Below are 27,829 nucleotides of genomic sequence, written 5' to 3'. Positions count from 1 at the left end.
TCTCCACCCTAAGTCATGCAGAGAGCAAAGCCTCCCAGAGCATCTGTGCATGGCACTGGGAACTGCACAAGGGGAAAGCAGGGGAGCGTAGAGGGCTTTTCCCTTCCATTATTTCATGCAAGCAAAAAGAAGCCAAGGAAACTCTCCAAAAGGCAACTGGTAAAGAGAGGAAAGGAAATGCCATTACAAAACTGGAAACCTCATCTTCTTGTTGGTGCCTCTTCGGCCTGAGCAAAGCCCAAGAAGAGGCACTGTTATGTGGAGTAACGTGGCGAGTAACGCTCCCTCCTCCTGCCTTCCTCTGGGGACTGTTCATCACCAGCAGGACGGACAGACAGACAGAAAATGCACTGGGGCAGGGCAAGACGAAGCAGAGAAATCTTAATAATCAGCCTAAAATTGATTCACTTCTGCTCAATCTGATTTCTCCTAACTGGATCCACATGTCCTGGCCATGGCACATTAACTTCAATTATGGCTTATTAATGTCTCCGTGATGGAGTGTGCCCCGCTGAGCATTGTGGTGACTGACGTTATGAAGGGGAAAAAATTACTCCAAAGAGACGCGGTGTGTAATGGAAAGAGAACCAGCGGCTTTCATCGTGCCGGCCGTCAGTCCTGGCAGCCAGAAAAAGCTCATTCACCCATTCCTGAGAAGATGACCGAGCTCATTGCTGCACCGAGGAGAAAACTGAGCGGTGAATAGAGATCTGCGGGGAAAAGTCTTTCCGCTTCCCTTCCCCATCCTGCCTGGCAAGCGCACAAGCACACGGGCCAAGGGCTTGGTTGTGTCTATTCCTGTCTTGACTCCTCAGCATCTCCAGTTACTCTGCAGATCAATAGGGACAGGATGGAAGAAGCGAGGAAAAAAAAGCAAAAAAGATACCAAGAAGAAGAAAGAGTAAAAATAAACCATCAGTTATGAAGAGGGAACTGGACCTGGCTGAGGTTGTGGGAGGAGGAGATGCAAACGGAGTGGGCAACGGAGGTTCTGAAGCACCAGCCCATTGCACCAACACCCAGGATGGGAACAGTGACCCTCAGGATTCACCAGACCCTCTGGAGATCTGGCAAACTGGCCTATAAGAGGAGAGAAGGCAGCAAACGCCTTCCCCTTCTCCCCGTGCTTTCTGCTCTGTCCTGGAAGCAGCACCATCCATTCCCAGCCCAGCCCCCCTGCCTCCCCCTTTCCCTGCACAGCGCTGCTGTCAGGCTCACATTGATTTCTCCTCTCTTCCTCTCAATAACCCACCCCTTGTTGAGCCATACATGAGATTTAATTTGGTTGTAGTCCCTCCACTGTAATTGGCTTTGCTTACAGCTGGAATCAGATTACTTTCCACTGAAGAAAAAAAAATACCTGCTTGCTGGGACCAAAATAATTACAGGAGCAGAGTAAATTCACATGAAGCTTCTCCACCTTATACACCACGTATCCACAGCTCCTCAGGATGACCAATCCTGCCCTGCCTTGCACCCATCGGAGCTGGAAAGTCAGCCTAGGACAGGTGTTGACTTTCCCCAACCATCCATCCATCCATCCATCCATCCATCCATCCATCCATCCATCCATGCAGGATGAGTGTCCCCATCTTCTGAGGACTGGCCCAGCAAGCAGGGACAGCTGGGGAGAGCTGGAGCTCAGACGTGCAGTTTGGGCCAGTAAAAGCAGATTTCCAAGTTTCTTTTGCCCCTGGCCAAGGAAAAACCCTTTTGCTCTCAGGCAGCTTGCGCTAAATGGAGCCACGGGGAGCAGAGACAAGGGGGAGCCGCTGCCATAGCTGCTCGACCCAGACAGACACACGGACGGAGGCTGAGCCCCTCTGCCTGCTGCCTCCCCCGCCAGAGCACAGGGCTCTCCCAGCCCTCGCTGCAGCTTCCTTCCCCTTGGAGCCCGTTCAAAGCCAGGCTCAGCGGCACCTGCAAAACATTTTTTTTGCTTGCAAGTCTCAGAAGCAAAGAGTTTGGAACCGACACAAACGGCTCCTCTGTCACTGTGGTGATTCTTGTTAGCAGGGGGTGGGTGATGGGGAGATTCTTCCCCTCTCGCCTGTAAGTCTCGCACAAGCTGGATGGGAAATTAGCCATCTCGGCATTTTTCCACCTTACTTTGCTTTTTTGGTTGATGTCATAACGTAACATATGGCATCGCACAGAGAAAATGAAAAAATAAAACCCAGGAGAAACAAACCCCTTTCTGCCTTGCCATGCCCAGATGTGTCCGGGGTTACCCTCACCCCAAACTTCGTCTGCTGGAGCCAGGGCTGCTGCAGGGGTGCAGGGCTGACTCGGGACAGCCCATCCTGCTTGTACGGGCAGTGAGCTGGAGTTTAGTGGGTTAAGCCTCATTCGTCACCCCCCCAGACCCATTAGCATCACCCCTGAGGTTTTGAGGCAGAAGTTGGGCATGTTTGCACAGCTGGGGACGGGGTGTCTGAAAAGGGACCGCAGACCCCAAGTGTCCATCCAAGCCATGTCCCTGCTCCCCCCGCACCAGCTCTGGGAGGACACAGCCCTTCTCTCAGACACAGCCTTGGAGGTGCCCCAGCCCTCCCCTGCAAGGACACATCTGTTTTATCACCGATGCTGCCCTGCCTGGGGAGAGAGAGGGAATTAGAGGAAGAAACACTGATAATCTTATCGGTTGACAGAAACGCTGATGCTTTAGTTTTCTAGCAGTAACCCTCTTCTCATCCCTCCGAGAAGAGACGCCCAAAGAAATACAGCAGCTGTTACCTGCCGGTGACTTCAATGTTGGAGACAGCATAGAAGTACTTGTACAAGTTCTCCCTCTGCACGTAGGTGCCCCCCAGGGCCGGTCTCAGCAGCCTCATCCGCAGGTCGGTGACAGTGAAGAAGTCCTTGAGCCCTTTGGCGCTTTCCAGCCGGGTGTACAAGTTGTCCATGTTCTTGAGGTCAGGGCCAGCGAAGATGGCAAAGCGGTCCCTCACCTCGAACCGGACGGTCTTCTCTTTTTTGGAGCCCGCCCAGCGGGAATACTCCTCCGTGCAGAGGACCCTGTTGGCACTGGTGGTGGAGAGGTCGCGGACCCTCCGTGCTGGCATGCTGAAGGCCTCCATACAGTCATCTGCGTAATACTGGTACGGGTGCCAAGTCCTTCCGTTGTCCAGCGACTTCTCCAGCATCATGATGGTGGGTCGGCCGTACTCAAAGGTTATCACGATGTCATCTGTCAGCTCAATGCTCTTGTTCCAGGACAGTGTGATGTTGGCCAACAGCGGCTCCGGGTAGCGGCGCCACGTCACGCTCTGCCAGTACGTGGCCAGCCCTTCATCCTCACTGTCGAACATGAGTTTCGGTGGATGGGCCAGGTCGGGGTTGGAGGCGTCGCACTCATCGCTGCACAGGTACGGGTTCTCCTGGAACAACAACAACGGTCACGAGAGAAGAAGGCAATGCGTGGGCATCGTGTGGGCACCTGGCTGAGCTCGCACCATTACCAGGCCCTGGTTTGAGCTGCTTGTGTCAAACGTTACCTGCTGGGCTGCACTGAGGTGTGCCAGGGGTCTGGCTCTGGATGATGAACATGAATTTAAGACAGAAATACGCAGCTTTGCCTTTGCTATAAGAACAACTGAGCTGTTTCCTTTGAAAGGCTCTTCAGGAATGGACCTTTCAATTTGGCACGGGGGCAATTTTCATGGGAAGCGCTTTCCCTGAGACAGGTTCTGAGAAGCTTCACTTAAGCTCGGCCAGGTTACAAGCCTATGGAAAGCTGCGTTCACCCCGATCCTCGGCAAGAACCAAATAGCTAAAATCCCCAAAGCACATCCATGCCTCTCATGGCTGCTGATGCCAAATGGGCTGGGGAAATACTGTCCCTGCAGTGCCTCTGAGCACAACTAGAGGAGAGAAACCCCATTTCCCAAGCTCCCAGCTGGGACAGGACTGGGTGACGGCAGAGAGAGCAGAGATTTGTGCTCCTGGGACTCCTGCAGCCTAAACACCGTTCCCAGCCACTCGCTGCTTGTCCAGGCCCATGGCAAATAGAAGGGAATATCAGTTAATGTCCATCATCATGAAAACTGAGTTCTGTAGCTGTGCCTGGCAGCCCCGCTGCCTGCAGGAACAGGCGCTTCCCAAACCGCGCTGCCTTCCCCAGCTGCAGGCTGGAGGTGCAATGGTCCTTGTCCACCCGCAGGGACCACGGTGGGAAGGGAAGGATGGCTCATCCCACCCAGGTGACAACGTCACTTCTTGCCTGCACGCCTGGACAATGGGAGAAAAGGTCCAGCTATCCCGTTTTACCCACAAGTGACAGTGCGTGGCCAAGCTTGTATGTTTTGCAGGGACACCCGCATGCATCCACATGTGCTGAACTGCACTAAGGACATATTGTTAAGGTCACGCACCAAATGCTGAAGTTTTAGAGATGGCATCAGGGTTAGCTGTGCCAACAGGTTTATTGCTCATCGATATGTGTTAAACTTTGTCATTACTTGCCCTTGGAGCATATGGGTCAGACCTTTCTTGAGGAAGACGCGGGGCTGTGTTATAGGGGGTACCATCCACAAAAAAACCTCTGCGACACACTGTGAATCTTTGGGGTTTTTTTGCATATGAAGCATCTCTTTGTTGTCACTTTACCTCCTTCTCAGACTCAAAATCCAGCCAAACGGAGAGGACTGGTGCAATAGTGGGCTCAGCGGTGGTGGAACCCTCGTCGGGGAGGAAGAGCCATGTGACGGAGGAGGAGGAAGAGGAGGTGATAAGGCAGAGCTGCTCAGAGCTGATGGCTGGAGCTGAGGAGCTTGTTGGGGTACGAGGTCTGGCCCTCCTGAGCACAGCAGACTTGCAAGGTGAGACCGAGCCGCGCTTTGTGGGTTTATTTGTGAATGTTTTGTGTGTGGTCAGGTGCCTGTGGGAAGATGCTGTGTGTGCGGCCAGCCTGCAGCACTGGGGTTGTTCGTGTCCCAGGGCTGTGAGAGCCCCATGAGAAGTGGCTGCTCCTGTGTTCATGGCACTGGGGATTTGCTTTGACCTGGAAATCTGTTGGAATCTCTAAGTCCATGTGACCTGTGTTTAGGGTGCCCCATGTGTGCCCTGGGCAAAGAGGAGGGGGTCTGCCTTGCAAAAATAGGTGCTCTGGGATGCAAATTGTGGGGTTGTGCTATGAACGTGGAAACTGCTGTTTAATGTGAGGTGCTTTGGGAAATCTGGGCTTTGACACTTCCAGTTGGGCAACCAAAAATCCTGGGAACTGCTTAGAGTTTCTTCTTGCTGTATCTGTAAAATGGGCCTTTGGTGCCTCCTTGTAGCTCGGACACATGTGCTGAATGCGAGCAACTGTTTGCAGAGCGAGTGGAGGCCACAGGGCTGAGGAGCGTAGAAAAGCTCAGGAGGACATAAATAATTCTGCCTGCTGAGTACCACACTGTAAATAAGGCAGAAGGCTGCTCCACCAAAATAGTGAGCAGCTGATCTGTACGTGAGCACCAGGCTCCTTTGCAGGGGATGCAGAAGTGGCCTTGGGGAGAAAAGGGGACTCCTGTAAATAAAGCACGAGTTGGTGTATGTGTGTGTGTGCACGAGGCTGCCAGGGAAAGCAGCAGAAGCCCGTTGATAAAACAGGACAAAGCTCATACTGTTTTCAACACTGTCTTGCTCTCAGACATGCACTTGCCCAATGGTAAAGCCATGAGTGCCGTGCTGGGATTTGCTCCTCCTGTTACAGCCTTAATGTGAGCGACGTGTGGCTTTTGCCATCTCCGTGTGTGCTGGAGGAAGGGCTGCAGCCGGAGATGCTGAGCTCCGGTGTGGTCCCATCCCCAGAGCAGGGGGTACCGAGCGGATGCTTCGGTTGATGTTTTAAAAGCAAGTGGCTGGAGAGTTTTTATTGTTTTTCACTTGTTTGCAGCTGTGCCAACTGAGCAAGGGAAATCAGTGGGGTGCTCAGGTGGATCAGGTCGAGGGCTGAGGGCAACTGCCCAGGAGCTGCCCTCTCTCAAAGAGGAGATGCCAGCTGGGGTGTGGGGTCTCTGAGCCACATTTGGGGGTCCTCTCCCACTGCAACATGCTGTTCTGGAGCAGGGATTAAAAAACCCTAAGATATTGACATATTTAATATGCTCTCCTGACTCGTCACGTTCAGAGGAATTGTTTATCTCTGCTAATGAGACACAGCTTCCTGCTGGGGGATGTAGCTGCCTCTTAGAGCAGCTTTACAGCGGTGGCTGATGGCAAAGGAAGAAAAATCCCCATCGGCTGAAGTGCTGGGAGCTCTCAGTGCGTTTCCTGTGCTGAGGCAACATATTGTGTTGCAGTACGATGCTACCACCAATGTGGTCATACAGATGGCTTAATAGGACGGTCCTGAAAAGACCATCCCGGAGGTCTGGTTTTACTTCTGGTCTGCAGGAGGGTGCAGCAGTGCGGTGTCTCGCTGGGCTCAGGTGGGGAATTGACCTGAGATGAAAGAGAAAGCTCTGTGATGAACCCACCTTGCTGCTCGGAGCGGCCCTGTACGAGCAGGGATTGTGTGCATGGAGCCGTCCTGCCCAGAGCCCCCTTGCTGTTTGGCTTCCTTTCCTTGCATGCAGCAGCCATCGGGGCTAGCAAAGCCCTCGAGCTGGTGTAAGATCAATCTCCGCTGTTTGCTGCTAGAGCTGTCCCCAGCACGGCCATGGTGGCCAGCTTCACCTTCAGGGTTAGGGATGATGCTCCTGTCAAGGTTTTCTTTAGCGGCTTCCTTAAGCAGTGGCCAAACTACACAAGGGAAGGAATTCGTGACCAAACCACAACAAAACAAATTACCCAGAGCAGTAAAGGGTGGCCAGGCTGGGAGGTGGGACAGATCTCCCAGGAGCAGTGAGGGAAGCAACCGAGTCTGACAAGCACGATCCCCCTCCTGGTGTCCCGTCTGGAGGGACAGAGCTGGCCTGCCAGGGGACCTGGTGGGGCAAGAGCAGGAAGAAGCGGAGCCAAAACTCTGCTTGTCTCCCATATGCTGGTCCCAGAGATCAGGGAATGGAGGCGTACAATCCCCAATGGCTCCTGTACATCCCAACCTGTAACCGTGCTTAGCTCAGCAAGCCCAAAAATTTCTTCAACCACCCTGGAGCAGCACATGGCTCAAGAGCTGTGCGGTTGTAACAGGGCAAACGCAAAAATAACCTCTAAGTGACAGTGCTGAAAGGTGGGAGAGAGCCTCAAAAGCCACCGAGTGAGTCACATCACTACGGCTTCCTCTGCTAAAATGAAGTGTTCCTTTTTGGTTTTAGGTTTATTGAATTGTCCTTCCTCTATGGGATGCTCAATGCATTTTCTGCTGGTGGGGTGGTTTGAAGTCAGCTGGGAGGGCAGGGGGGAGCGGAAACAGATGGCCATACTTTGGCTGCTCCCTGGGTCCTGGTAAGATCAGTTATAGCGCTGTTGAAACAATTCCAGGTATTATTTTTGAATCTGGCTTCCTCCTCCAAGCCGTGTGTCCTCCAAAGAATCTGTCCAAAGTCTCAAGATATTTACGTCTTCACTCTAAAAGTCAGAATGCATTAGCCAGGCAAACTTGGTCTCGGCAAGCTTAAAATAAACCAGTTCACTTTGAGTCTCACGCTATTAAATCAGTCGTGAGTGTCCTCACGGTAACTAGATGCTGCAGGTTTCCAGCTCTCCGGCGTGTTCTCCTGGTTGCTCATTTCTGGAGGGTGCACCAGAGACCACTGCAACCTTGCTTAGCCCAAAGGGGCAAACTGCAAAAGCCTCATTGAGGACGAGTTGTCCTAACAAACAGCAGCATAGCAAGATTGTGCCCACATGGAGCAAATCATGGAATGGTTTGGGTTGGAAGGGACCTTCAAAGCTCATCCAGTGCCACCCCTGCCATGCGCAGGGACATCTTCACCAGCTCAGGTTGCTCAGAGCCCCGTCCAGCCTGGCCTGGGATGTCTCCAGGGATGGTTCATCCACCCATTGTCCTTGAAGGAGGGTTTCTTAAGAAACGAGATATCGCTAGGCAGGATGACAAGAATCCAGGATGCTGCAATGAAGCTGCTCCCACCTTGCTGGGGAGGGAGGGAATGATGGAAAACAGTCGCAATAAAAGACCCTGGTTTTACAAAGCCCAGCTGGTTTCTAGGGCTCTTAATGAGCACAAAAAGTTGTTTTGCTTTTTTTTTTTTTTTTCCTGGCAGATAATGCCATTTTTAAGCCTCATAGCATAAAATTATATATTTTGGTAGGTGAAATTACTTGATTAATCATTAAGCTGTTGAATATTTTAAACAAACTAGACATCTGTTGTGAATGGTGAAAGCTGCACAGAAATAAAACTGGAGCTTTCAGGAGATCTCCATGCCAAAGGGAAGCTGGAAAGCAATTGCAACCACTAGATACACAATGAAGAAAAATAATAATAATAATAATAATAATAATGATAATGAAGGGGAAAAAACCCTAAGGTTTGAACAAGGAAAAATAAGTAGATGGTGTGAAGGTTTGTACTGCTTGGCCAAGGATGCTCACCACAGCTCTTGTAACCTGGTGTGATCTGTTCAATGGTGTCTTGGCCCAGGGAACCCCCCTGGAGTTGCTTTGCTTTCAGGAGCTACTTCTGCTTGTGTTGTTTAAGCCAAGGCCTCTGCTAAAACTTAAGTCACCCTGGGATCAACTTGTTTTTAATTGCAATCAGTCTCCTAATAAGAGTAATGGCAAGGTCTCAGCAACTCGGACGAGTTTCAGAAATGCAAACTTTGTATTTTTTTTCAGTTGGGAGGGGCAAACCCTTGGCTTTTTTATAGGAAGACTTTTATCAAGGGAGGGAAGTTAAATGTTTTCATTTGGCACAAAGATCTGTGCTGTTGGGTGGGTTTATCTTGGGTCCCTTCTTCTATAGAGGTATTTTCCCCCAGAACTGCATCTCAAAGCCCTTCTGCTTCTCCCAGGACACCTACACCCCTGCCTTTGATTTGTGTTTAAAGATTAGCTGACGAGGTTCACAAAGTCCCCGCGTTGCCTTGCACAGCAGCGAAGTCCCCAAGTTTGTATCAAATTTCCTCCAGATCCTGCAGAACAATCACATCGGCAAAATCCATGCACGCACCTGATCCTCCTGCCCTGCTAATGTCCCCACCATGGACCGGTGTCCTGCAGAGTCCCCTTCCCTAACAAGTCACAGGGAGAACCGATGGCCGTGGGACACGGGGGTCCCCAACGCGCGGAGGGAGACCAACCTGCTCCATCATTGCCTCTCCTAAACCTATTCCCCCCTAAATTTTATTTTCTGCCCCTCCTTTTCCCCATCCAGCATCCGCTGGACCCGTTTGCGCAGGGGGCTGCAGGGTAAAGCTGAAACGATTGTCTCAGCGCATTTACTTTCCTGATTCTTTAGACTTGGCCAAATTCCCCTTATTCACACTGGCATTGAATCATGGGGCTTTGCGTCACCTCCACCTCTGCTCCAGCTTTCCTGGCTCTGCTGGGGCTTTGCAGGGATCCCCGTCCCCATTCCCGTCCCCATTCCCGTCCCCATCCCCGTCCCCATCCCCGTCCCCATCCCCGTCCCCATCCCTGTCCCCATCCCTGTCCCCATCCCAGCAGGGCTGTGGGTTTGCTCCAGTGCCTGTCAGCCCCAGGAAATGACTTGTGAGTCAGGGAAGATGCTGTTCTGACCCAGCTCTGGTGACAACTGCCTTTATCTTCCCCACTGATACTGCATTCAATCTATTTTCCGCAGCACAAATTTTTCACAAGGGCCACACTGAGCAATGGGTGTTTTGGGAAACTTCCTTGGTTTTTCTTCCACCAACTGCTCCGGGATGTGATGATCTTTCTCAAACAGAATTGCATCTACCTGGGAGAAAACACAGACTTGTACTAATGTCATTACAGGGTGTTACAACTCTAGTTGCTTCTGGCCTGAGGGGGTCAACAGCTCTGTCTGGGTTTATGAGAAGATCTTATGATCAAAAATAACATTTGCGAGTAATTAAATCTTATGCTTCAGGGGATGAACCGTAACTTGCCAGTGGCCAGGATGGGACTCCCAAAGAACTGGAAATACTCTCTGACAATTAATTTTCACTCTATTCATGGACTGGGAGGGATCAGAGGGGTGAAACAACCGTAATTAATTTACAGCGATTATTTCCAACAGCTGGCAAGTGGCGTAACTCACCAGCAGAGATGGCCGGGAGCACAGAGATAATTGAGGAGAATTACGAGGCCCCTCTTGAGCCAAACAGCTCCGTACCTGGGAGCTGGGGGAAGGTCTGTGCCCCCCTTGCTCAATGCTCTAGGCACATGTGGGGACACCGGGGAGCTGTGGGACACCCAAACAGAGCTGCCTGCCCAGGGTCCGCTCCTCTCGCACTAATTACCCCATCCCTTGGTGCCCAAACGGGCTTTTCCCGCAACACGGCTGTGACTCAAACCCAGAACCCAGCAAACATCTTGGGAACAGCTTTGTGTTATTTGGGGGAGCCCTGTTGGGGTGCAGGGAGGGGTCAGCACCACCACATCGGCTGCCAAGATGCCGGGGATGCTCCGAATGCAAAATGTGCCTTTTCAAAATGAAATCTTCATAGCTTTCTTCAAGATGATGTGTATTCTCCTATTCTTTCTTTTCTTCTAAAACACTACTTCGGTCAAGCTCTATATATTTCGGATAATCTAGAAGGTCTCTCATACAGTAGAAGACATCATTTACCCTGAGGCTGCCCAAGAGCCGCTCGGGGATGCTCCCAGCAAACCCCTCACCTGCCCACCCCGCAGGCATCGCTCCCTTCTTCGTGCCAGCCCTCCCAAGAGATGTTGTTTTCCACCGGCCCGTGTGTGTGGGCAGGTTTGGCAAGGCCCCCACGGTTCGGTGTGGGTTATTTCACAGCTTCTCCTCCGCAGGGAAGGACAGCTCGGGCTGGGAGCGGGATGGGATGCTCAGGGTGAGCTGGTGGGGTGGTTTTCTCACTCCTGTGCCCTCCTTGTGTCGCCTCCCTCCCCGCAGCCATCTGCAAAGGGCTTTTATTAGGGCAGAGACAGCAAAGGGGGAGAAAACCATCCTCGCTAACAAGCTGTTTATAAGCAGGTAAAGGCAGAGCTGGAATGAATTATTAATAGGGTGGAAATGGGGTTCCTCCACAGATCTGCTGCTAATTCTGGCTCAGCTGAATGTCACTCCCTCCATCTCCCCTCAAGCTGTGGTTTGGGGGATTGATTGCTCCTCCGCTTCCGTCCCCGTCCTCCCGGATCGGAGGGTGTCCGAGCACAAGGTCACCCCTCGGTACGGGCACGGGGACGTTTTGCCAGCGCGCGGGATTCGGGAGAGCGTGAGTCAGCAGAAAGCGGCACCGCCGGCGCCGTGGCACGGCCCTGGGCGAGCGCACGCTGGGACGCGCTCAGCGAGACATTTTGCTTTGCTTTTTGCCTCTTGCCTTTGGCCTGAAGCAGATACTCGTTCACCGACTCTCGGGCTCCCCTGGGCCCGTCTCTCCGCCAGAGAAGAGATTCAACCCTGACTCGCGGCTGCTCTTCCCCTTCCCCCTCCAGCCTGCTTCTGAATTCGAGATGCAGCTCGTTCATATTTCATCTGAGCTCAGCACTGTGCCCTTCTCTCCGCCAGCTGTGGGGAAACATCCCAGTGCCAGACAGGCTTGGGTTGTGCCATAGCAGTGCAATGTCCCATCTCCAGGTGGGGAAACTGAGGCAGGGAGGGATTTCAGGGCTGTTTAGGCCAGAGGAAAGGAGGCTGAGGGGAGACCTCCTTGCTCTCTACAACTACCTGAAAGGAGGTTGTAGCGAGGGGGGCAGTCAGTCTCTTCTTAAGGAAACGGCCTCAAGTTGCACCAGGGGAGGCTGAGGTTGGATACGGGGAACAATTTCTTCCCAGAAAGGGCTGTTGGGCATTGGAACAGGCTGCCCAGGGTGCTGGTGGAGTCACCATCCCTGGAGGGGTTGAAGAGACGTAGAGATGAGGTTCTCAGGGACATGGGGCAGTGCCAGGGTTGGGTTGATGGTTGGATTTGATGACCTTGAGGGTCTCTTCCGATCAAAATGATTCTATGATTCAGGAGCAGGTCCAGGCTTTACTGGGTATGCTGGGGGCTCCACCTTTCCTGAAGACCAAGCTCCCCCATGCACCTTCAGCTGGGCAAAGTAGTGGATGCTTCACCCAATCTTGACATGAGGGACAAGGAAATCTTGCTCTCATCCCATGCTGTCTGTGAAACTCTGCTTAGTACCTCCATGAAAGGGACCTGAACTGATCTTTGCACCGTAGATGGTGCAACCGCTGTGGGAGCCGACATCCCCAAGCAGCAGCCTTGGCACAAAGGGAGATACTGGAGGGAGATATTGCTCATTGTGCACAGGGACTGACCCAAGTCCCCCGTCTGCCCTCACAATGCAGCCGGCACCACTCGTGCATGGACACAAATCCCTTCACGCCCACTCTGGCTAAGCCAGAAACGGTCAGAAAATCCGGTGACACGATGAATTTGAACCTCCAGATTGAAACCAGCCCTGTCCACAGGTGACCTCTCCGAGAAGGGCCACCGTTTGCAGGGTGACCTCAGGCTGGCACTTCCATTTCCAAAGCCCTGGGATGGCCAAGCAACAGCTCAGCTTCTGCTGCTGGATCCACTGCCTGGCACCTTGTCCTGAGAAATGCCTGTGCAGCCGATTTGTGGGCGACACAAGGGTTAACGCTGCCCGGAAAATTCCACTCCTAAGCAGATAATCTCATCTGCGCTGGGCACACGCACGCGTTGCCCGCAGCCTGGCCTCCCGTGGAATCATTTTTTGAGCAGCTCTTTCTTTGCGAGCTGCTAATCCCCCGGTGAGCCGCTCTAACCCCGTCCCTCCCGGCGCCCCGGGCTCACCTCCGCACCCACCTCCCCGTGGGGCTGCACCCCTGCAGCCGCTCCTTCTGTAGGTTTGGGGATTATGGGGTCACCCAGAGCCCGAGATGAGAAGCTGATGAACCAGACACCCTTCAGCTGCGGGCACACGTTCAGAGATTTGGGTGTCTGACCCCACCAACTGCTTTCTAGCTCGTCTCCAAACCCGGACTTTCTGTACCCAAGAGCTGCAAGCTTTGCTCTTCCCAGGGCGCTTCCCTGAAGCTTATCTACAAATTAAACTGCTTGCATCCTGCCCCATCCCTTCTCTGACAGATTATTAGGCCCTTGCATCTTTCTGTGGGGCTGAATCCATGTCTGCAGCCCCTACCAGCAGGAGCACAACAGCAGTGACCTGTGCGCTGGGCCCTGAGTGCATTATTGATTCAGGACTAAGAAAATGCTTAGGAAGTAGGAAAAGTGTCCTGCTCTCTAAAAGCTTGTGCGCCTCGTAAGCTCAATACAGTCAGCCTTTGCAGAGAGGCTTGCTACGCTGCTATTAATATTTTATTCTGTAAGAGAGGCCCTGATAGTTTGAATGGGGGAGGGCAGGACGTGCAGGCTGCGGGTGGGAAAGGGGAGGGAGCAGAGATGCTGCTGTGGTCCTCAAATGTGGGTGCAGATCCCACCCAAAGCCTTTGTGGGGGGAGTGCGGCTGGGTGGTGGGTACCCTTGCACCCCCCTACCCACCTCTGCTCAGGGCTCCTGTGTCTGCTGCATCAAGCACTTTGCTTTTGCTGTTGCGTGCAATGTATTTGACTGCTTTACGCTCTGTTTTAAGGGTAATGTTTCAGCAGGTGCCTGCTGGTGGCGGGAATGGTGCTGTGGTCAGTGCAGAATGTGCTGTGGCTGCTGTGGGGACTGTCCCCAAGGGCAGGACTGTGATCTGGCTTAGGGGTTCCCCAAAAACCCCTCAAATGCAGCACACGGAGCTGAAGCAGCTGACTTGGCCAGGGACAGGGGCTCAAAAACCCTTTGGTCCCAAGCCTGACAGTGTTCAAGGAGAAACTGGACAACGTCCTCAGGCACACGGTGTGACCTGTGGGGTGTCCTGTGCAGGGACAGGAGCTGGACTCGGTGATTCTGGTGGGTCCCTCCCCACTCAGGACATTCTGTGAGTCACAGTACCGTGCGTGGAGCTGCTCTGGGGAGGGGACTGTGTTTGGGGTCTAAAACTGTAATCAGGCTCAACTAAGGTTAAAACTGGATTTTCACTTAGGGAAACCAGAGTGTGGTAGGAGAACACTCCTTCCCATTCAGGTGGTCTGGTCTGCAGGGAGAATTCCTTTTAAAGTTGAATGGGAGATCATATCTATGCTATAGAATATGAATTTAAAGGATAAAATAAATAGGAGGGAGTTCCCTGAATCCCTTCAGCTTCAATAGTTGCTTATGGAAAAGTCATACACAGAACTGGTGTATGAGTGAGCATTAACGCTGCTCTGAGAGCCGCTCTCCCAGCTCTGGCCACACTCCCCTTCAGTCCTCAGTCACTTCTCTCCAGCTTTTTCCATCTGGACGCTGTTCCCTTTGAAGAGCAAAGCTTTTCTTAAAAGCAGCTTATTCTTCCCCATCTCTTTCAAGGTGTGGGGGTAAACTTTCTGCTCAGTGTACCAATTAAATCTACTTGACAGCTTGATTTTTATCACTGTGTCTTTTCCATCAGCAAGTGGCAACGATCCTTGTTAGGGGAGCAGCATCCCACTTTACAACAAGCTGAATCCCGAACTGGGCATTTAAGGAAAATTGCTACGGACTGTGAGATAAATCCCGTTTGCTCAGCACTCTCTAATTTAAAGCTGAATTGTATTCTTTCATTTTCTGTAAAGACCTCTGCTTTTATAACACCAAGATCCCACCGCACTCTGGAGTAGCCTGTGTGGTAGTAGTGTGTAATTTGCTGAGCAGCTAATAACATGCAATCCAAGGGTCCGGCCCCAAGGGCAAGGAGCTGCTGATCTTGACTTCAAATAGAGTTCTCTGCAGCAACCCTGATGCTGAGAAGTGATTTAGGGTGGGAACAAAACCAAAAGGCTCCAGCCCTTTCTCCCATGCTCAAAAGCAATGGGGTGATGGGTTAGGAAACCTTCATCTGGATGGAAATGGCAGCAGTTGCCTTTTCCATGCTCTCCTCAAAGGAAAGAGGAATGTTTTCTAGGTGTTAAATTAAGGTACTGGAGGGCTCAAGGGGAAAGGGACTGTTAGCATGTGGCAGATGTGAAAAGAAAGGTGCAGCTTTCCATCCCCACAACCCTGACCGGGATGTCAAGGGCAATTTGATGGGTGCTGAATTTTGGCATAAAGGCACAATAATTGTCCCCAACGCTGTACAGGTCCCATAAGGAAGGACAAAGGGGAGCTCTGTCTCCCAGCCCTCTGCTGAGGCTGAGGATGGGTTTGCAATTAACAGTGGATAGCGCTGAATTACTCAAGGAAAAGGGAGAACATATGGTTGGGTAGAGTTGTATGAGATGGGCTAATAATGTAGGGAAATGGGTTTCTGTGCAAAAAAAAGTTTGCTTTTTCCAATTTTAGCATCAAGTCCAATATGAGAAATAGTTCTTTAGCACAAGCCTTATAACCACATGTCATTCAGAAAAGTTTAGCTAAGAATTAAACTAAACATCAAATTTGGCTGAATGTGTAATGAATAAATAAAGCCTTTTCCTTTCATGTACCTGTGCCAAAATCAACAGGCTCTATTAGCTGATGAAACAATGCTGACGCCAAATAAAAATACCCCTGACCCATCAATATGGGCTAAGAGCTCGGCCCTGCATCAAAGAGTGTTGTCTGAACAAGAAATATTGTCTTGACACCTCTGGGGGGGGCGGAAAAGAGAATCGATCCCATCCCAGGATGAGCTGGGCTCCCTGTGTCACTGGCTGGGTGTGGGGAGCTGTCACCAGGGTGTCATGGAGCCACAAAGCCTTTATGTGACAGCTGGTGGCTAACAGGCAGCCTGCTCTGGACATCTATATCCCTATATCTCCTATATCCCACCTCGCTTTTGCTAGGATGGCTTGGAGACCCCTTGAGCTGCAAATGTTTTCGGAGCAGGGACCTTGGCTTTGGTGTTTGCTCACTCCCTGCCCCATGTGTAAATTGCCCGCAAAATGTACTTTTTGTTTTTAATCATGTGTGAAAAAATGCTGACGCTTGAAACTGAAATTCTCAAAGGTCCCTGCTCGGTATCAAAGACGTGCTCCAGCATCTCAGAGTATTCCGGTGCCTGGGAACACCCTGCCGGCTGTGCCGTCCTCCTGCTCCTCCCGGGGAGGGTGGGATGGGGAATAACATCGCACGTCCCCTCTGCAGCTTGGCCCTGTAAACCCCCATCATTTGACACCTGCATTTAGCTGCTCCGTGCCGTGCCCTGGATGTGATCTTCGAAGTCTCACCCTTCCCTCGACATCCTTGGCTAAAAGATCTGTTCCCTGTTAGCCTTCAGTCACGCTTTCAGATTCATTCAGGCTTTTATTTACTTATCCATCTGTCTTCCTGCTCCCGCCACTCCCCCTGCCCTGCCAGAAGGGAAAGTACAATTCATTCTTCAGGTGACCCTGCCAGAAATCCACTGACATGAACAGGAGAAGGTTCAGAAACTGTGGAAAAAGCAAAACCCCTGACTTCAATAAGCAGCAAAACGCTTCCCGACCAGAAGGGAGCAGCCAGATGCGACTAGAATTGCTGTAAAATAGAAAAGACAAGCCTCCAAATAATTCCTGCAATCCCCCAGACGCCTCCTTTGCACAGAACTCTCTGTGAGCACTGCTCAAAGTTGTTAGAGCCATAGCAGTGATCCCGTGGGCTGTGCGATGCCTCCCGGTACCCGTACAGCCCCGTAGGAAACACCTGACATCTTACCAGGTCCTGACTTTGACCAGGACTCTCATTCTCCCCCTGCCCGCAGCGATGTCCTGCATGGGGATGTTGCCCAGCTCCCTCGTGTCTGGCTGCCTTAAGCACGGAGGGATGTTTGTGTGTCTTTAATTTTGATTTGTCTGAGCAGTGCAGGTGTCCCGCCAGGCTGTGCTTTATTCTTAGTTTAACCGCACAGACAGTACCCCGCTGATTTGAAAGATACCTAAGAACACAATGTAGTCACCGTGCGAACTTCCCTGCTGGAAAGCCATGCTCCTATGAGAACCCACCTGTTACACATAAGCAATTAAAACCTGAAGGGAAAGGATAACAGGACACCAAAAGGCATGCGAGCAGCTGTGCAGGGTTTGTGTGGGCAGCAGGGAAGGGGCTCGGAGGTTGTAACGATCAGTGGGCAGCGCCATCGATTTTTGTCCAGCGCTTCCTTTGCGCAGGGGTAGCAAAAACTCCGCTTGCATCCTCTGCGCGTCAATAGGTGTCAAGTCACCCCCAGGACCGGCGATGGAAAGGCCACTTCTTGCTGATTCCGCTTTCTCCTGACCATAAGGGGATGCTCAGCAGTAAGTGGCCACGTGTCATTCTCTGTGACAGAGGCCGTGAAAATTTCCCTTGATGGCCTCTTGGCACACGCCGCTCAAGTCCTTAGGCTGGACTAGAGCCTGGGTTTATGCTGCAGCCACCTCCTGCCCTGTGCACTAAGTGCTGGGGGGCGCATTGCTCACCTCAGCAGGGCTGCTCTTCATCTGCTTCCTTCCTAAAATCTTTTAATCCTTTGGAGATGACAGTGCTGGTGTAAAATGGGGGAAAAAGGGCCAGGAATACAGTGGGACTTCCTAAACCCATCCCAAAAATCTAAAAAAAAACCCAAACCCCTTGCAATATATAACTCCTTGGTTCTTCATCAGGGGATTTCTTGGGGACGTTGCTGTGAATGCCGGTTTCTGTTTTGGGAGGTGAGAGCTGGGCCAGGCGTGTACCCCGGGGTGAGGCAGGGACAGGAAGGCAAATCCGTGTTTGGCATTTGTGTAACTCCCATTCACGGCTGTACACGGTGTTTGCAAGTGTTACAGCACATGGCAGGCGTACGCTACGAGGAAATACTGCTGGTGCCCAGAATAGAAAGATTTTTAGCTCAGTATTGACTGAATCAAGAGATGCAGAGAGCTGATTGCAGTTTGTGTCTTGTGCTTCTTTGGAGGTCAGTGGAGCTGAAGTCTGGAGCATCCTTAGCCAGAAAGTGTTTGCAAATAGCTGCAGTGAATGTAGCGGAAAGCAATCTGGTGGTGTTCACCTTTTAATCCGTCTGCAGCCAGGCAGATATATGGAAATCCAGACTGACCCATCAATAGTTAACTGTTTTATTTGCAATCTTTGACTTAATCTTTCTTTTCAAACGATCTTTTAAGAGGAAAAGCTGCTATTTATCTGGAATTAGTGAAAATGTCTTCCCTGGTACTAATGAGACCCCTCAGACTGGAGGGAACCGGGTAAATACTGGCAGCATGTTCTGACGGTCATAAATGTTTGGCATCTCTCGGTATCAAAGCAGCATTATTCTCTTGGATTTTCAGGAGATGCTCTGAACTGGTGGGGCTCGGTGTATTTTCTAGGTGGCAAACTGAGGCGTGGGCTGTACAAGTTTGGGTAATGCTGGCATTAGAAAATAGGACTCCCTCCACTGATTTAGAGGGAGAACTCCCCTTCTCATTGTAGGTAATAGAAGAATAATATACCTTTTCAGAAGACACTTTGTCCAGTGCTCACCCCAGTGCAAACCCTGTCAGGATGAGCTGGCTTGGTCCCTGTGCCTTGAATGTGCGCTCGGACCCCTCCTGGAGGACATTTGGGAGGGGAAGTTCCAGCCACGCTGTTCTGCTCTTTGCTTTGACTCCTGAACTCTTTTTAACAATGTAAAGCCTTGTGAATTATAAATCAAATGTTCCTGCTGAGCTTTGTGGTGCGCAGAATGAAATGCGATGATTAATATTTAAGAGAAAATAACTTAAAGATTTTAACTACAAGGGCAAGTGTCTGTCCACAGAGTCTCTCCATGTAGAAGCCAGCAGAGAGGGAGAACCGTGTTTTCAGGGGCTATGGTGAAATTCGTGGCTGTCAGACCAGCCACCGGTGTGCAGGGCCGCACTGTCCCCACCACCCTGCCCCTCACTCTCACTCATGCCAAGACAATGTGCCCACCTCTGATTAAACCCCAGTGCCTCCGCAGCCTTTTGGGATGGGATCAGCAAACAAACCCCACGTGCTGTAGCAAGCAGAGGGACGCGCTCAGAGCAGCTCAGGTTGTGCGCTCGTTGGGGGCAGAGCTTTTCCAAAACCCAGACCGGGACTTGCTCAGCCCCCCCGGCTCCTCCTCATCCTCCCCCCAACATTCCAGCACCATCCCCGCTTTAGGGTTGACCTCTTGCCCGCACAGCACCCGGATGGGCAAGAAAACTTCTCCCCATTTTAAAGACCAAGAGACTGAGAGCTCAAGGCAGCAGCTACTGTTGCCACCCTGAACTGAAATGTCCTTGTCATGGCATCTCAGCAGGACACTGTCTCTGGCCACCCGCAAGTAGAGTCCGTTCTAACACATCAAACAAGACGGGAAACACTTACATGGGTGCAGAATCTCTCCGGTGGGTCCCCACAAGTGATTCCTGCCGGATCCACCCGGACGGTCACATAATCCTTCATCCGCATGGCCTTGGGTTGACAGGCATAAAACTCCCAGGACGGGCCATCGTCTGTGGTCACCCAGGACTTGCAAATGTCATATTGTCCCATGGCCAAGGGGAGACAGTGCAAGAGGAGAGCGACCAGGTGGAGCATGGCAGCTGCGGCCAAGCGCGGGGTCCCTGGGCGAGGGCAGTGCCGAGAGTCCCGAGGAAGGCAGCGACTGGGCTAGGGGTTGCTCTCGGGATCAGCATGGAAGCTCCTCATCTAAAAATGATCCAGTCGATAACAGGGATGATCCCGCTCCGCACGCTCTGTTTGGATGTGGAAAGTTTCTCTCTGCACAGAAGCCAACTTTGCAAATCACTTGGTATGGAAAGTTTTGGCCAGAGTTGCTTGATCAATGGTCAAAAGTCTTCCTTAACCTCATTTTCCCCTCCTTTTATTGTACAAAAGGGCTTCCAAATCAGCATGAAAATATCTAGAGGTGACTCCAGTCAATCAATAGAAAGATCAAGTTCTGAGTTGCTGATGAAATTTGATAGGAGTAAATTGGAGAGGCCGTGAGATGGTGCTGGATCAGGTTTTCCTCAACCTTCTTGTCTGCCGCAACTGCGTCGCTGTGCAAAGTGCCTTAAACTGTGGTCTGCCTTAAATAATTATTGGGCTTTTGAGTGTTAATACATAAAATAAATACAGCATCTGCTCATCACTACAACTGTGACAAGAGGGACTCTTGGGAGCTAGAATTCCTTTGTCCCAAGGGATGGCGGCGTCCACGTGAACGTGTTGGGTGGCAGCATCCGCAGCGGCCCCAGCGGGACGGGCAGTGGGGTGACAGGAGTGCGCTGGCCTTGCTGCTTCTCCCTCTGCGTCTCGGCCAAGATTTCTGTCTGACTCTGCCTTTTGGCAACTGAGCATCAAATTCCCCAAGCTTTCAGCTGCAGACCACGCTGCTGCCTGAGGTCCCCTCTCTCTTTCATGGTCAGTTCATCAGCAGGCGGCACCTGCAACAAATTGAAAGACAAATTAGCTGGGAGCGAGGGGGGGGAAATGGAGCAACAAGACTTGTAGGAATGGGGGTCCCCCAGGAGATGCAGCCCTCAGCTGGGCTTCCCGAGCCGTGAGCCAGGTTTTTGTAAAAGGGAGATATACAACTTTAATAAAAAGAAATCTATAGTAAGATGCTTACGGCTCTTCTGCTGTTTGGGAGATGGGAAGGAGCACTGCCCCATTTAAAGTATCTGGTTTGTAACAGCAACTGGACAACAAGAGCTCTAATGGGTCTTCAAATAATATCAAGAAGCAGCTATAGGTCATTAGAAGATGGAGAATATGCAGACACAGAGCAGGGAGAGACAGACAAATTGGTAGTCTTAAAAAGATAAGCAAATAAATAAGACAGTTGGGGAGACAGATACATTGTCCAGCATCCCCACATATGATTTATCTGAACAATAACATTTAATAAAAGACAATTTAAAGTCCTAATAACATTTAAGGTTCACCTAATACAAAGAGCAATGACCTTCCCAGTATTCATTTCAGGTTAGAGCAAAATTTCTGCAATTTTGTTGTCTTTCCAGTAGAGCTATAAAAATCTTAAGTAATTACAAAACAAAATGACAAAGAACTGAATAAAAAAAGTCAAATCCTCTCTCAGCATTAGACCCAGGAGGGAGATCTCATAAGAGGAGGTGGGAGGAATGTATCCAGAAGAGAAATTTAGCTCTGGATAATTCCCTTTCTATTTGATGCCTCAACTTTTCTCACAGAATTAGGGCTGTCTGCTTCAACAGCATGTTCAGGATTTGCTCTCTCATAAGCTCAGTTACTTATGCGCAGAAACTCCAGGTTAACAGATGCGCTGATCCATGTTCGGGGGCTTTACTCCGCTGTGCTACCATCTCCCTTTCCCCCTTTTTGGTTGAAAGATTGCTGATGGAGATGAATGAGTTCAGCAAAGAGAAGCTACCTCTCATGCTTCATTGCCAGCTCTCAAAGAAAAGCCTATTATAGCTGTGTTGGACCTGAATAAACTTCCACAGAAAGAATAGACTGGCTGCTATTTTTACACTATGAGTAAATGTAGTAAAAATAATAAACCGGTGTGACACAGTGTTTATAAGTCCCGTTGACATCAGAGCTGTCTTTTCAGTTATAACCAGTCAGTTCCTAATTATCACATCAAGCTGGTCACAGCCAAGTGCCGAATAGCAGCGGAGAGCGTGAGACTCCACTATTGTACAGAAAACAAGCGGGGTACTTTTAATGAGGGCTCCAGTGCTGTTAAGTTTATGGATCTATTTTCATAGCCTTAACAATTGTATTTTGCACTTGAATGGCTGTCGGGGAAAAACCCAGGACGGAAGGATCTATAATATCTATTAGTTTCTTGTGATGCTGGCTTAAACATCATAGATTTCCAGGGAAATGAAAATTCGCTGGGAAAATGTATTTGTCAGTCAATCGGCCAGGCGTGCGGGTTCCCTGCAAGTCTGCGATGCAACACCCAGCCCGCACAGCCCCTTGCAGAAATAGTTGCTCTGGAATAAGGCAGCATAGTGCAAACGGGAGAGAGGGACTCTCCGAATTACACGTTTTGCCTGGTTTGATTTGGTTTGATCCTTAGAAAATACATCTTCACCTGATATTATTAAGAAACTGCAGTTCATGGGAACAAATAGAATCAATGCTCTTTGTTTTCTTTGAAGAGTACTCAGCAATCACTGGGGACTGATAGCCAGAGTATTAAAAAGACAAAATTAGATTGTATCTTGATTTAGCTGACTCCATTTTTTTATTATTATTGGATTAACACCCTATCGAAATCAAAGAGGCAACGCTGAGCAACAACTGAGCTGCTCTGGAATTAAGTACAGAAAGTAAACTCAATTGAAGGAGTTTCCAATTTTGTTTCAGAAGTGTCGCCATCAAAGTAAACCCGACCGCTCTTCCCCCCCCGCACCGAGCAAACGGGAGTTTTTCCTCTTCTTTTCCACGCCGATCGTCCCTTTCCCTCCATCCTGAAAAGCAAAGTTGGGCAACACCCGCCCTGCCTGCGATGTGCCAGGAGCCCGAGCCCCCGAATAACGCTGCAAAGCTCAAAACTCCCAACAGAAAAACCTGTACATCGCACTCGCACCACCCGCTGTCCTTAGTGCGTTTGCGGTTCCAGGCAAACCAACGCCGATTCACCCCCCCCCGCCCTCGCCCCCGGTTTCTTCTACACTAAAGGACTTTCAGGGACTGCAAGGGCTGCGTTAAAAGTAGGCGAAGCGGGAGAGGAGCCGTTCCCGGAGCAAACTCCGAAGAGGAAAAATAAATCAATCCCTCCCGTGATGGGGGAGCCGGTGCTGCTCCGGGGCGGGGGGACAGCGGGGGGGACCCCGGGAGAGCCTCGGAGCAACTTCGGGAGTAGGGGGGTCGCTGGTAGTTGGGAGATGGGGACAGTTGCATTGGGGAGAAGGGGACAGTTGCCTTGGGGAGATGGGGACAGAGCAGTTTCGCCGGCCGCGCGCGCTGCCCGTCGCTCCCCCCGCACCCCCCGCCCGGTGCTCGGCGCTGCGGGTCGGTCCTTACCGGGAGGGAGCTCTGCGGCGCGGGGCTCCCGGCGGAGCACCGAACTTCGGGGCTGGGGGGAACCCCCACACCCGCACCCCCACCACCCCCCCCAGCCCGGCGAGCGGCCGCTGCGCCGCCGGCCCCCAGGGGCAGATGGCCGGGGAAGCTTTGCGCAATCCCCGGCTCCCCTGGCAAGTTAATGCCGAGGCTGAAATCCCTTTTGCTCTCACTTTCAATCACAATCGGAGCTTTTATCTCCGTGCCTGATCCCGGCTGCGTAACTTCCTCTGTGCAGCTTTAGCACACACCATCCCACCGGCGAGCAATGTGCTTCTTAAAGGTGCAGGGAGGAAATGCGAGCGGGGAAGGGGGGGGAAAGGGAGGGGAGGGAGGAAAGAAGAGGGAAGAGAAGCACCCGAGGAAGAGGAGGCTGCGAGCCGGGAGCCTTCAGCCCCGCTGGCTCCGCGGGTCCCGCCGCTCCCGGTGCGGCGGCTGCAGCATCATCCGCGCCCGTCCCGCTGCCGCCGGTTAGATAACGGCAGGCCGGCTCTGCCACTCCTTGGTGGCTTTTTTCTTTCCTTTAAGAGCTTAAAAAAAAAAATAGAAAAATAAATCATGAGATCATGTTTGCTCGAAGGAAAAAAAAAAAGCTCTAGTCACGAGGGTTTCCCCGCACGTGTAAGTTCTCCGTGGTGTGCCCTGAATATTTTGGGGAGGCTTTCGCTGGCGAAGATGCTGTAAATGAGGCTGTGTGCGTGTGTGTTGGGGGAAGAGGAGGTGGTTGGAATTAATAGGATAAACAAAGCGGGAACTCGGAGATGGGGGAATCAGATGGCTGGGAAATGCTTTGGTAATGGTGGGAATGTGCTTCGGGATTTAACCAAATCAGGTTTTGCTTTGGTAAGGATTGACGTGCAGAGCCGTAAGGTGTGAGAACACCTGGCAGGATGGGGATGCAGGAACTATAGGTGTTGCTTTGGTCAGCTGTCCTATGTCCACAGTGAGGGGCAGAGAAAGCTCCAGCTGTTGTCGGTGTGGGTAAAACTCTGGCATGGAGAAGTCCAGGTTTGCCCTGCACCAGTCAGATGCTGGAGACAGGATTGTTCCTAAGCAGTGACAGTTGTTTTTACATGCACATGGCTAAATGACAGTCCGTTTATGGGGAGGAAAACCAAAGAATCCTCACTGCCCCCTATGTACACAACCGCCAAAAAATGATTGTTCTTCCTAACCAAGAATTGAATAATTTCTAAGCCAGAAAGTGCATTGTCCAGCTTGCATGCGGTTTGTCATCTCACTGACTCGGTATTTTGTTACATGACTTCCCTTGGCCCACTGCTCTGAGGTCTCTGTGTGGCTTCTCCCATCTCAGAGTCCCTGGAAAACACACGATCCATCCAGTGACCGGGTGATTTAGCGCTCTTCTGGGAAACGTTTCCCGTATACTGGAGCATAAGTGAGATTTATGAAATGCTGGCGTGTGCCTGACTCTTGCCCAGCCTAAACGCTACACTGAGGCACAGGGTGGTCTTTACCCGCAAGGCTGTCTGATTCTGGCTCCATCTCCACTCCTCTGGTGAGGGCACAGGCTGATACTTTCCATATGGTATGTTTTTCTGTAAACACCCATTTTATGGCATCAGTATTACTTAAGTGAGAAGCACTGTCTGGGAATTCAGGGCTGGCTAATATTCCTGGATTTCACTTTGTGCCTTTAGGTCTTCTCTGTAGTAATGACTCCCCTGGAAATTCCCCGTGTCTCACTTATTACTCCTTTATTAGTTATTATGGTACAGTAACAGGATAAAAAGGAGTTGGTATTTCATTTTCATTCCCTCTAATAGCTACGGCAAAGACCAAGTGGTGTGCTGATTATTGACATCAGAGTTAAGTGATATGCACGCATCATTAGGTTTCAATTGGAAAGAATAACAGCACAGTATGAGTTGTCACACTTCTAAACTACATGTCATTTAAAGAAAAACCAAAGTCGTTTTTCTCAGCCCTGCAAGCTCAAAAGATCAGAAGCTAGCAATGATACTGGTACAGACACAGGTAAAAGGCACCGGCTCCAGGCAAATCTCCAGAATTAACTAATCAGCCCAATACCCCGCAGAGGCTGGGAGCAGCTGTGGGGCTTCTCCAAGGTTACACAGGGATTCAGGAGATGCAGGAGCAGGCTCTGAGGATGGGAATCATGCTGATCCCATTCCTGGGGTAAACAGACAGGTCTGGCTCCGAGGGTCCTCGTGTTGGGAAGGAGAGAGATGGTCCGTGGCACCCAGAGACATGGGAGAGCTAAGGAAGCGATGGCAACGCAGCCGGCAGTGCCACCATCACGACCAGGAAGGGGTGGGGAAGAGTTGCAGCGAATGTTTAATTTTAGACCATTTGCATTCTTTTGCCCAAGCTCATTTTGCAAATATTTAATGCTTGGTATCGTTTCCTTGTGGGTGAAATTTCTGCGAGGAGCAAAATGGATGCGCTGTTCCCTGAGGGGACAACTCTGCCCCCTCCCTCGCCCCAGCGCCACCTTCTCGTGCAAGGAGAGCACGGTCGAAAATCAATGGGGCTGCACTGAGATTTAATTACTACAGCGTAGGCAGGGGTGGAGAATAAGGCCCTTAATATTTAATATAGCCTCTGCTCCCGAAGGGATCCCTGGGGCTCAAGGGCCAAATGTAAACCCATTATAAGCAGGTGTAATTCTATTGACATATGCGGGCTCGCACCTGTTTATACTATGGCTATATTTGGCTCCCTAAATCTAAATGGCAAACGGTGCTTTTGACATGCGTGGGAGAAGAGAGAAGTGTTTTCCCGACTTGGGATGATAGAGGATATACTGAAACAACAGAGGGTAAACGTGACACCTCGCTGTCCCTGTTCTCGGTGGCGATGTGCTTGCTGACACTTGAGCTGAGTTGAGTCCATGGAGAGAGATCTGAGATTACTACCAGAATAATAACCAGGCTTATAAAGGATCTTTCATTTGAGGATACATGTTGCTGTATCACCTATAATAGCAATACGTTCTTTTTATAGTCCTTATCTAGCAATGCGCGGCCAAGGATGTCAAAGTGCCTACTGCAAGTGAGTAAGCATTTTATTAGGTGGAAAAACAAGGCTCATAATTGTGCTGTGAGCCCAGGAGCAGGCGAGAGACCCCTTTGCAAGGAAAGGTCTCAGGTAATATTTGATGAGCACAGCTCAGCCTGACCCCTTGTTCCAGCAGTGGCTTCCTCAGCCCGACAGGACCCATGGGGAGAAGTTTGCAGATAAAAGGGGAGGAAATTACGAAAGGCGCTTTTGTTTTAGGAATGGTGGAGGGAAAGGCTGCTTGGACCTTGTGTTTATCAGGGGAGATTTGTCTCATCTCACCACCCTTGTACTGTCCTTTTGTTCTTAGCAAGCTGGAGGTGAAGAAAACTTTCAGCTTGAGCAGAATGGGAAGGTTTGTGCTTCCCAGTTCCTCATGCATCATGCAAAGCTCAAAATCTCTGAGTTTTCAAAGGAAGGGAGACATAATATGTTGTAGTTAGCAAAAACGCTGGAAAACCCACACAAAGGCTGAGGAACTGAGCAACAGACAGCTTTGGTACACGCAGTCCAGGAGGGTGGGTGGGGGAGATTTATTTTCTTGCCCTTCCCGCACGCTGTTCCTCGAGTCTTGGGGACGGACTAGCAGGTGCCACCGGTCCCCTGAGCACACGTACCCCAGGGAGAAGGAGACGGAAGAGCCAAGTGCTTCAGTCCTTGGAACACTCTATATATATATATATTGTTTTCCCCGTGTGAAAGCTATTGGGGTGATGGCAGAGAGCATCTGCTCCGGGAGGGGAGGCTTCCCCCAGCTCCCTGCCTTGCACCCTCCCACATGAGACTTCAGATGCATTTTCTGCAGCTCAGATGGTTTTACAGGGCCCTGGGTGAATTTTGCCCTCCCTGATTAGATAACCAAAGGAGCAGTGACTGTACTCTCGAGAGAGAGGAGATGCTGTCTCTTCCCTGCCAGAAGGACAGCTGGAGGGAGGGTGGGATTTTCAGCATACGAGCACTTAGCCAGATCAAGGAAATGGGATGCAAAGCATTTTAGGCTAGGAAAGGTTGTTGTGCAAGGAAACATGAGGCTGCTGTTCTGTTAGGGAGATAACGCCTCTCAAAACGCTCCCGCATGCCAAACTGCAAACCTTAACTACGGCTGGTCATTGCCTCTTTAGGGAAAACAAGCATGACAAGTCAGGAAACGAATAACATCACAGTCTTTGCTGAAAAACTTTGATCATTTCAATAGTATTGAGGCACATCAACCCCAGCAGAGATGGGCTGGGTGATGGGAAGCACTTCACCTTGACACAGGGGAAAATATGTTGCTTTCTGTTGCCTTGTCTTTTGTTTCATATATCAAACTAGAGCTTAGCCAAGTGAATCAGCTCAGGAAGCATTTAAGATTTATTTGATTTTGGAGAAGGTAGAGATTTTCTTATCTTTACTAGCTGTGGGGGAGTAAGTATGGATAAAAACAAGAGGAGCGTTTAAAGGAGGGATCTATAATTAACAACCCCTCAGAAGGGGAACTTCACTTTTAACTTACTATTAAAATGGGAGTGTTGGAGAGTATATGGTTTTGGCTCTGGGGATCTCCGTAGCCTTGACAGAGCGCTGCAAATTCCTCTAATCCCTGCCTTGGAGCGTGTCTGTGCTTTAAACCCAGCTCCTGGCAGCCCACGGGGGTCTCACCTCAGCCCATGCACTGATTCCCATGGAAGCCGCAGGGTTGCCCCCCCGACTTCGCTCGGGGCAGGTGGTGATGGGGAGAGGAGCCCCCGTCCCAGCACGGGGCTGAGTCCCGCTGGGGG

The 27,829-nt window shown here is 50.9% G+C and overlaps 1 protein-coding gene across 2 annotated transcripts in view; it reads right to left on the bottom strand.

The window, feature by feature from the left end:
* Positions 1 to 23,707, bottom strand: part of NTNG2 (netrin G2) — a 45,635-nt gene extending 21,928 nt beyond the window's left edge. Inside the window, exons 1-3 of one of the 2 annotated variants that reach the window (XM_071817498.1) lie at positions 22,989 to 23,707; positions 19,350 to 20,413; positions 2,737 to 3,380 (exon numbers count right to left, since the gene is read on the bottom strand). In XM_071817498.1, coding sequence (XP_071673599.1) covers positions 2,737 to 3,380; positions 19,350 to 19,562 — 857 coding nt within the window. In that variant the 5' untranslated portion in view covers positions 19,563 to 20,413; positions 22,989 to 23,707. The remainder of the gene's footprint in view (positions 1 to 2,736; positions 3,381 to 19,349; positions 20,414 to 22,988) is intronic. The other variant, XM_065853813.2, reaches the window with a different exon arrangement.
* Between the last annotated feature and the right edge of the window lie 4,122 nt (positions 23,708 to 27,829).

This window comes from Patagioenas fasciata, chromosome 20, assembly GCF_037038585.1.
Source record: "Patagioenas fasciata isolate bPatFas1 chromosome 20, bPatFas1.hap1, whole genome shotgun sequence".
Classification (NCBI taxonomy): Eukaryota; Metazoa; Chordata; class Aves; order Columbiformes; family Columbidae; genus Patagioenas; species Patagioenas fasciata.
Note: the sequence above shows the minus strand (reverse complement) of the source record. Positions and strands in the feature narration are given on the sequence as shown.